This window comes from Pygocentrus nattereri, chromosome 17 (genome assembly GCF_015220715.1).
Source record: "Pygocentrus nattereri isolate fPygNat1 chromosome 17, fPygNat1.pri, whole genome shotgun sequence".
Lineage (NCBI taxonomy): Eukaryota > Metazoa > Chordata > Actinopteri > Characiformes > Serrasalmidae > Pygocentrus > Pygocentrus nattereri.
Genome location: NC_051227.1, coordinates 36271257 through 36281157, shown reverse-complemented (window position 1 = coordinate 36281157; position 9901 = coordinate 36271257). Strand labels below are relative to the sequence as shown.

The following is a 9901-nucleotide window of genomic DNA, read 5'->3' as shown; positions in this document are numbered from 1 at the left end:
GAGCATGAAATTGTCCAAAATCTCTTGGTCTGCTGAAGCACTAAAAGTTCCTTTCACTGGAACTAAGGCGTGGAGCCCAACTCCTGAAAAACAACCCCACACCCTAATCCCCCCTCCACCAAACTTTACACATGGCACAATGCAGACAGACAAGTACCGTTCTTCTGGCAACCACCGAACCCAGAGTCGTCCATGGGATTGCCAGACAGAGAAGCTGATTCATCACTCCAGAGAACACGTCTCCAGTGGCGGCGCTATACACTTCTGCATTCAACGCTTTGCATTGCGCTTGGTGATGTAAGTTTTGGATGCAGCTGCTCGGCCACAGAAACCCATTCCATGAAGCTCTCTACGCCGTTCTTGAGCTAATCTGAATGCCACATGAAGTTCTGAGGTCTGTAGCGACATGTGGTGTTTCACTTCAAGGATGGGTTAAATGCGGAGGTGGAATTTCTGTTTGTGGGATTAAAAAAAGTATCACTTAAAATAAAATAAAATAAATAAATAAAAAATAAAACTATCACTATCATTCAGTAAAAAACATGAAACGAAAATTTTTTGACCTATTCGTTAAAAAAAGGCAGATTTTATTTGATTTCATTTGCAATGAACATTATTTCTTATTTGAATATTCAGGTTTATCATTTCAAGTTGGGGAAAGTACTTGAAATGTACATGTGAGTGTGTAGCAGGCAATGGATTCTGCAAGATAGGTTTAAAAAAAAAAGGGCATTAGGAAACCATTTTGTCCTTGTTCGCCAAGTTTGATGCAAGGGCCTCTGTGAGGAAGTCATATGTGGGTGTGCAAAATTACTGAGAGGGATGTGGTAGACGGTGACGGCTTTCGAGACATAATGAGGTATGCTGAGCTACAGCTAGCCACAGTCCTGGCATTTTTGTTCACTTTAATGTGGGCTGGTAATAGACCAACACATCGTCGCTGCCCAATCAAAACAATTATCTCCAAAAACTTTATAGAAGGCAAAAACATAAATTAATGCAAAAAGCTCTAATTCCAAGTGAATCTGAGAAAAATAAAATAAAATTACATTTATATTGGTCAACTGGTCATGAAATCACATGAGGTAAAGGACATCTGTTGTGTTCAACAGCAAAACAAAAATCGACAAAAATGGACACATATAATACACTGCTCAAAAAAATAAAGGGAACACTGAAATAACACATCCTAGATATGAATGAATGAAATACTCATTGAATACTCTGTTCTGTACAAAGTTGAATGTCCTGACAACAAAATCAAGCAAAAATCATCAATGGAAATCAAATGTATTAACCAGTGGAGGCCTGGATTTGGAGTCACACACAAAATTAAAGTGGAAAAACACACGACAGGCTGATCCAACGTTGATGTGATGTCCTTAAAACAAGTCAAAATGAGGCTCAGTATTGTGTGTGGCCTCCACGTGCCTGTACGACCTCCCTACAACGCCTGGGCAGCTCCTGATGAGGTGGCGGATGGTCTCCTGAGGGATCTCCTCCCAGACCTGGACTAAAGCATCCGCCAACTCCTGGACAGTCTGTGGTGAAACGTGGCGTTGGTGGATGGAGCGAGACATGATGTCCCAGATGTGCTCAATCGGATTCAGGTCTGGGGAACGGCCGGGCCAATCCATAGCTTCAATGCCTTCATCTTGCAGGAACTGCTGACACACTCCAGCCACATGAGGACTAGCATTGTCCTGCATTAGGAGGAACCCAGGGCCAACCGCACCAGCATATGGTCTCACAAGGGGTCTGAGGATCTCACCTCGGTACCTAATGGCAGTCAGGCTACCTCTGGCGAGCACATGGAGGGCTGTGTGGCCCTCCAAAGAAATGCCACCCCACACCATTACTGACCCACTGCCAAACCGGTCATGCTGAAGGATGTTGCAGGCAGCAGATCGCTCTCCACGGTGTCTCCAGACTCTGACACGTCTGTCACATGTGCACAGGGTGAACCTGCTTTCATCTGTGAAGAGCACAGGGCACTAGTGGCGAATTTGCTAATCCTGGTGTTCTCTGGCAAATGTCAAGCATCCTGCACGGCGTTGGGCTGTGAGCACAACCCCCATCTGTGGACATCTGGCCCTCATATCATCCTCATGGAGTCGGTTTCTAACCATTTGTGCAGACACATGCACATTTGTGGCCTGCTGGAGGTCATTTTGCAGGGCTCTGGCAGTGCTCCTCCTGTTCCTCCTTGCACAAAGGCGGAGGAATCGGTCCTGCTGCTGGGTTGTTGCCCTCCTACGGCCTCCTCCACATCTCCTGGTGTACTGACCTGTCTCCTGGTAGCGCCTCCAGCCTCTGGACACTACGCTGACAGACACAGCAAACCTTCTTTCGCTTTGCATGGCAGAGTTTTAACTTGCACTTGTAGATGGTGCGACGAACGGTGTTCACTGACAGTGGTTTTCTGAAGTGTTCCTGAGCCCATGTGGGAATGTCCATTACAGAATGATGTCGGTTTTAATGCAGTGCCGCCTGAGGGATCGAAGGTCACAGGCATTCAATGTTGGTTTTCTGACTTGCCGCTTACTTGCAGAGATTTCTCCAGATTCTCTGAATCTTTTGATGATATTATGGACTGTAGATGATGAAACCCCTAAATTCCTTGCTTGTGAACGACTGAGCCTTTCAGGGATGCTCCCTTTATACCCAATCATGACACTCACCTGTTTTCAGTTAACCTGCTCACCTGTGGAATGTTCCAAACAGGTGTTTTTTTGAGCATTCCTCAATTTTCCCAGTCTTTTGTTGCCCCTGTCCCAACTTCTTTGGAACATGTTGCAGGCATCAAATTCAAAATGATTGAGTATTTGTAAAAAAAAAAAATAGTTTATCCATTTGAACATTAAATATCTCGTCTTTGTAGTGTATTCAATTGAATATAGGCTTAAAAGGATTTGCAAATCATCGTATTCTGTTTTTATTTATGTTTTACACAACGTCCCAACTTCATTGGAATTGGGGTTGCATATATATGTACACACACACGTTGTTTTCTGTATGTATATACAGGCCCTTGAATTAAGTAAGCACCACATTCATCGCTCGTGCTGTGATTGTGTTTGGTACTGGCCAGTGTAAGGACAGGTGATCTGGCATTTTCACAGCCAACGATCCTGATATCCCACATCACAACACTTGGTTTTTCCTGAAGTTTAATAAGTTGGAACAAAAACAAAGCCTCACTTCTACCACATTAAAAAAACACTATTAAAAACTATTAGTACGATGACTTTTGTTTAAAATTTCACACATAGTCCAACATAATGAACCTGCGAGACAAGTGTTCAAGCTGCTGTGGTGCCAAATGCAACACTTGTCACCATTACAAAGTCATTAGCTTAAATAAATGCCAGTTGAGTAAATAGAGAACCGACTTGCAGAAGTTAAAGAACAACTAGACTGTGGGGAGCAGTAATAGGAAATGTAAAGCTTGTCACGCAACAGTAAACAAGATGTGGTAAGAGATCACAGCGATGTGTTGACTTTTGACTGTGTCGTCTACTCACAGAGCTGCTCTTGGGGTCGGTAGTGCCGACGCTGTCTCTGGCTAAAGCTACGATGACATTGCTCTTCTCTCCAGCCCAGTGGACGACCATCTGGTTATGGGAGTCATTCAGGTTGGCCTGTAAATAGAAAAACAAAGCCTGTCACTGAAATGTGGACTAAATGAACAAAGTATTCAAGTGTGTTTTCACTGACAATCAACGTTGCATTCAGAGGAACTTTAAATCAACCGCACAAATTACTTACTAAATTGTGGTCAGCACAGCATCTGTGACCACTTTATATGGACTCTGGTATCAAATTACGTATTGCTCGAATCGTAAAGGGCTCTTACAGGTCTTTTCCAGCGCAATTCTCCTCCACTCAGCACAACTAAACTGCAATATTACAAACGCCAACAGCAAAATGCCTCTCTGGGCATTCAGCCTCAACACCTGCTTCATTTGCTCCTGTTGCATATGCGCAGGTGATGCATAAGGCCCGTCTCCTGCTTAGCAACCTTACCTTACGCAATGAACATATTTCACAACGCAAAACAATCCTAAACCTACAAAAGAGAGACAGAAGCATGAACCTGCTAGACCAAAGTGAGAGGGAGAGGGAGAAAAGCGTGTCAGCTTTTCCTTTCTTCTCCTCGCACTCGGCGCTCCAAGCTGTGCAGCTCCTCTCATCTTTAATTCAGAAGTCTGAGGGGACTATGGACTTTTCAAATGAGCGCTCTTCTGAAACGTCTTATTAGTCGTTAAAGCAAAATATTACAAACCAGCGGCTTTTCCCTTTGTGGAGTGCAAGCTTCTTTTCTGCATGTTCTACTCCAATTAGTGCAGAGAGGACTACAAAACTGTATGGCTGTCAACATCAGTGACGTTAGTAATTGAGTAAGCTACCGTGCATAGCCTTTCAATGATCTGTATATCCTTTAAAATATGGAAAGAACCTGTATTCTACGCTTTTCTATCTCCCCAGAAGCCCGTTTATAATGCTTGTGTGGAATTACACACCAAACACAGTCATAATTCATTGTTTAATGACCATAATTAAACTTCTCTTTATTCCTCAGAATTTAAGCTGTTTTTGTTACTATGCCTTTAAGATTAATACATGCAAATGAGGTCTGTTCTCATTGGCTGACCTGTATTTTGCATCATTAAATAGGCAGGCTGAAACATTTCATATAATTTTAGTGTGATGGGTGGAGCTAAACTGCTGTACACTTAATGTGTGTGCGCGTGTGTATACACACACACACACACACACACACACACACACACACACATATATATATATATATATATATATGGTTTGACATCACAAAAACAATGAATTCAAAATTGATTATGCAGCTTAGTCCCCATAAATGGACTTTATGAACGGCATATATTGAAACCTTCACTTGCCAAATGGATCTGCCGAAGCACTGCTAGTCTCTCGGTCACGTGAACAATATTACAACCTATAAGTGCTTTTGCCTACTTACAATTTAAATTATTAAACAACATCTTATAATTAATATAATTAATTATAATCATAACATCACATCATTCAGAAACCATCCAGGAAACCTCAGTTTCTTTAATTCCATATACATTTGTAACAGAAATCATACATAGTAACATTATTATAGCATCTAGATATTTTATATACACTTGAGTTTCGTTCAGCTCTTCTGCATTGCCTCTTGTTTTACCTCGATGGCAATTACAACATAGCTCACACTGTGGCCATTGGACTAAAGGCTCCACTATATCTGTGATCTACAAGAATTTGCATACAGACATTAGTGAAAGAATGGGTCACTCTCAGGAGAATGAACTCTCGGTGAATTCCAGCGTGGTACCGTGATCGGACACCACCTGTGGAACAAGTCCAGTCGTGAAATTTCCTCACTACTAAATATTCCCTTCAACTGTCAGTGGGATTATAACAAAGTGGAAGCGATTGGGAACGACAGCAACTGAGCCACGAAGTGGTCGGCCACGTAAAATAACAGAGCGGTCAGCGGATGCTGAGGCGCATAGATCGCAGAGGTCATCAACTTTCTGCAGAGTCAATCACTACAGACCTCCAAACTTCATGTGGCCTTCAGATCAGCTCAAGAACAGCGTAGAGAGCTTCATGGAATGGGTTTCCATGGCTGAGCAGCTGCTTGGTGGCAACAGTTTGGGGATGATCCCTTCCTGTTCCAACATGACTGCACCAGTGTACAAAGCAATATTCTTGTCCAACATCACAAATGCTCTTCCGGAAGAACGGTCAAACATTCCCATAAATACACTTCTAAACCTTGTGGAAAGCCTTCCCAGAAGAGTTGAAGCTGTTTTAGCTGCAAAGGGTGGGCCGACATCATATTAAACCCTATGGATTAAGAATGGGATGCCACTCAATTCATACGAGTGTGAAGGCAGACGAGTGAATCGTTTTGGAAATATGTATATATTTCGGAATATATGATTTAGTGCTTGTTCTACTTTATTTATGCTATTCGTTCATTTCTCCTTAGGCGTGGTTCATCCCGCTCCCGCCTGGAGTTACATTTTAATTGTTGATTTGTTGATCAACATCTCTTAAATGAAGAAAAAAAACGTTCATTTTCAAGCAAGTATTTACTTTGATCATCTAGGATCTAAGGCACTTACTAGATCTTTGCGATTGGGCAAACAACTCAGAGTAGCATGTTAAATAGTGATACACAGACATTTAATCTGATCTGTTATGATCCAAACTGCTAACCATATATTTGAGATTGGGCAGAGAAACCAGCCTAGATGAACTACTGACCAAATCACATGTTCAGTCTCTCTGAGCTGAACTCCAAACGCAGAGGCATATTTGAATGGGCCATGACTCTGCAGTAAATCTCCCAAGCTTTTAAGCCTGAGCGCCTGCAACGCACGAGCAGCGTTCCAGAACAGCTCTACTGACACAGCCCTACACAGACTGATGGTGCCATAAAAAAAAGAAAGCTCTGGCCAGTTGCTTGAAATTAAGTCCTTGTATAAGACATTAAGCCTAACGTCTCCTTTCACAGACGTTTCATCCACACAGTGGGGCAATTAGAAACAAGTTCATAAGTCCAGCACGGTTTCCCAGATCCACGACATATGATCTGCATTTGGGTCCAATTACCACTGTTTCACCATCCAGTAGAGGAAAGCAAGCATAAGAAACCTAAAAAAACTCTTTGCTTCATTAAATATTGATAGCAAACTTTTATTTTCAATATTCTGTGAAAGTCAAATTCCGTTCATTACGGTTAATAATTAATTAGAGTTCTCTGTGATGAAAATGCATGCTTTCCAAGGCTCAAGAGCGCTCATGTATGAATGGTGTGAATACGTCATTATACGAGGGCATCAGTTACCATAAGTGAACAGCAGCTGCCTTTCAGTGCAGCCTTGTTCTGCGGTCTAGAAGCTGGAACATTCTCGCGGCTGAATAAGGGCACTTGTGCTCTGAAATGAGGAAATCACTGCTTTCTTCCCTCTCCATGCCCCACTGACATGCCGCACTTAGCAAGAGAAAAGCCCCTCTCATACGCGAGGTCCCCAACCTTAATGTTGCAGCGCGAGCCTCGAAATCATCCGCAAATGTTGTGGAAGCGCGAAAGACCACATTCAGAGTCGTCTCCTCCTGCCGAAACAAGACAAACTAAACACACGTCTGCCATTTCTGGCTATTATTTCTGTGGACAGCCTGGAAAGCTCTTTGAAATGGACACAGGCACTACATGCCAAGTCAAAGAAACAACTAGCTGACCTTGCAGCAGCTGTCACTAAGACCGCAAACTCACGGCCAATGAATAATAGGGAACTGAGGTTTAAAAAGAAAAAAAAGAGGCAAATGGATGTGAATGTTTATAGTATTTCATCCTGTTATATATTATTCAACAGAGCAAAGAAAGACAGAGAGGGAGGGCGAGAGAGAGAGAAAGAGAGAGAGACACAGGGTGGGTTGTAGCTTCTACTGCCGCTGCAAGCACTTTGCCGGTGGAGGACTTAAACAATGACATCATCTCTGCAGCACTGATGCCAGGGCCAGCAGTTCAATTTGCATGCAATCTACCAGTTTTATGACTGGCACACAACCAAAAACTGCTTTCTCGTTTCCATAAATAAATAAAAACCACCCATTTAATATCACTTAGTGGCACTGGTAAACACTTAACCGCCTGGACACTGGGGAGCTATTTTCGTGTTAATGGCAGCGGTGGGCTGTGTATTACTGCCATGCATCAGTCACAGAGCGCTGCTTCTGTTATTGATATGAGGACAGGTGGAAAATATCCTGAAGACACACCGCAGGCCGACGGGGCTCTCTCACTGATTTTACTGTAGCGGAGACTCGCGGCCTGCTCAGGCTGACGGTACGTACCTGCAGGGAAAAGCGGCCTTGTCTCAAGTGAGCGTAAGCCAGCAGACTGCTCAGACAGGTTCCTCTCACGCTTCACAGCATGGAGCATTCAATATATAAATAAATAAATAAAACACTCCTTCCGCCCACTCTGGATTATTATTGGCGCTATCCATCCTTATGTCTTTCTGCTCTGGCTTCTTCCCTCTGCAATCGCTCCCTTTCTAATTTTTGCAAAGGATTTCCAGCTTGGCCAAATCGCTGCGAAAACTAAGGCAGGCATATAAGCATCCATAGCTCAGAGAAAGCGCTCACAGCGCTCACATTCACAGTTCTTCAGCCCAATTTAGGCCCATTTCAAAAAGATGGAGTCCGGGAACCAGAAGTGCTTCAGATATTTTAGTTTGAAAGCCACATACTCCAAGCAATACTGCCTACAACACAAGTAAAGGCAGGGGAGACACAGTCTAGTCTAATGTTTATGATAAACATGACGAATTCCTTCTCCTTCAAGTGCTGCATGTTCCGAATCACTCATTTCGTTGTACTGAGAAGCCCTTTGCACATTAGTATTCATGAGCTTCCAGGAGCAGCTCCCTTTGAAACGATCCTGTATCCAAAATCAATACTCATTCTGCATCTAATGAAAACAACTTTGAAAGAAACTGATGGAAATGATGACTCGAGCCGTTTCCAAGGGAATCGGAAATCTTAATAAACGCAAAGTTCTTCCAGGGCTAAAAGGATAAGACGGAGCAAAACGAGAAGAATGGAAAGTAATTACAAAATGGGATTAGACACTGACTTGATTGTAGCAGGAGATTTATGAAACAGGTCTGGGCTTACGTAAGGTGCCTGAATTAAAAGGGCTGTGTTTCAGTCCAGGCATCCCTCTCTGGAAATTAACTTTGAGGCAAGAACATTGACTTTCAGTCAATCTCCCCAAGCCCAAACAGTGATTTACTGTCAAAAATAGACAAATATGTTCTTTCTATCTGACTATCACGTATAGCACCAAACACCATGCAAATACCATCCCAGTAAAGTGCCAGCGAGAAAGAAGCTGAAGCATTCACCTCGTTTCTGTGGCTTGGCTGCCCGACAACATACTTATGCTGATGACTGTGTTGAAACAATGCTCAAGTCTAAACTAGTTGCCAGTAGATGAAGTAGAACTTCCTCAAGCCAATATCAGTTCAATAATAACTTCCAATAATTACCGATACCATTATGCATCAACTGTCCCATGATAATTCATTTTCATATAAACGAGTAGCTGTGATGTTACAAATGGCCTTCACATGGCTCTTCCAACAAGCCTAGAGCCGTGGAATTTCATCTTTTTAGACTTTATGTGCCAAACGATGTCCACCACAGATACACACAAGGAAGAAGGGTCAGCACAGAGCGGAAAACTTAACTGGACCATTCGAGGGGGTGCAATACTCCTGAGAATGGTAACTGACATGACCTCTCTCCAGGCCTCTAAGAGCACTTCATGAAGGATTTCCTCCATTTCCTCATAGCCAGGCCACATTTGGCTGCTCCAATTTTTTTCCTCAGCTGTCTAAAGGATACGGTTCTACATGTACAATATTGTATTGCATAAGACATCGTAGAAGGTGTTCCTCTATCTCAAAAGAACAGTAAAGAGACAATAAAAACTCTCCGTATGATCATGTTAAGATATCGGGCACCTTTTACAGCTGGGGGCGCATCATTATGAGAACGCTTCAATGCACGTATCTTCTGACGCCGATGCATAAACGTTGATAAAATGCAGAAATTGGGACAAACTACAAACTGAAAATGCTTAACTGTTCTGCTTTCCTGGAAAAAAAAAATGTATGCATCAACAACCAGTTTGAAATACTGGTCACATGTAAAGAGCTCATCAATATCTACATCATTTTCAGAATCAGAATCCTTTATTGATCCCAGAGGGAAATTGCAGGTGTTACAGCTGCAACCATTTATGTAAAGGAATAAACACTAATAATTTAAAACAAAAGACAAAGAGAAATTTGCA

At 42.6% G+C, this 9901-nt stretch overlaps 1 protein-coding gene across 2 annotated transcripts in view; it reads right to left on the bottom strand.

Moving 5' to 3' along the window:
• Window positions 1-9901, bottom strand: part of sorl1 (sortilin-related receptor, L(DLR class) A repeats containing) — a 77948-nt gene that overhangs the window by 65891 nt on the left and 2156 nt on the right. For both annotated transcript variants that reach the window (XM_017713045.2, XM_017713043.2), the window contains exon 2: window positions 3525-3641. In XM_017713045.2, coding sequence (XP_017568534.2) covers window positions 3525-3641 — 117 coding nt within the window. The remainder of the gene's footprint in view (window positions 1-3524; window positions 3642-9901) is intronic.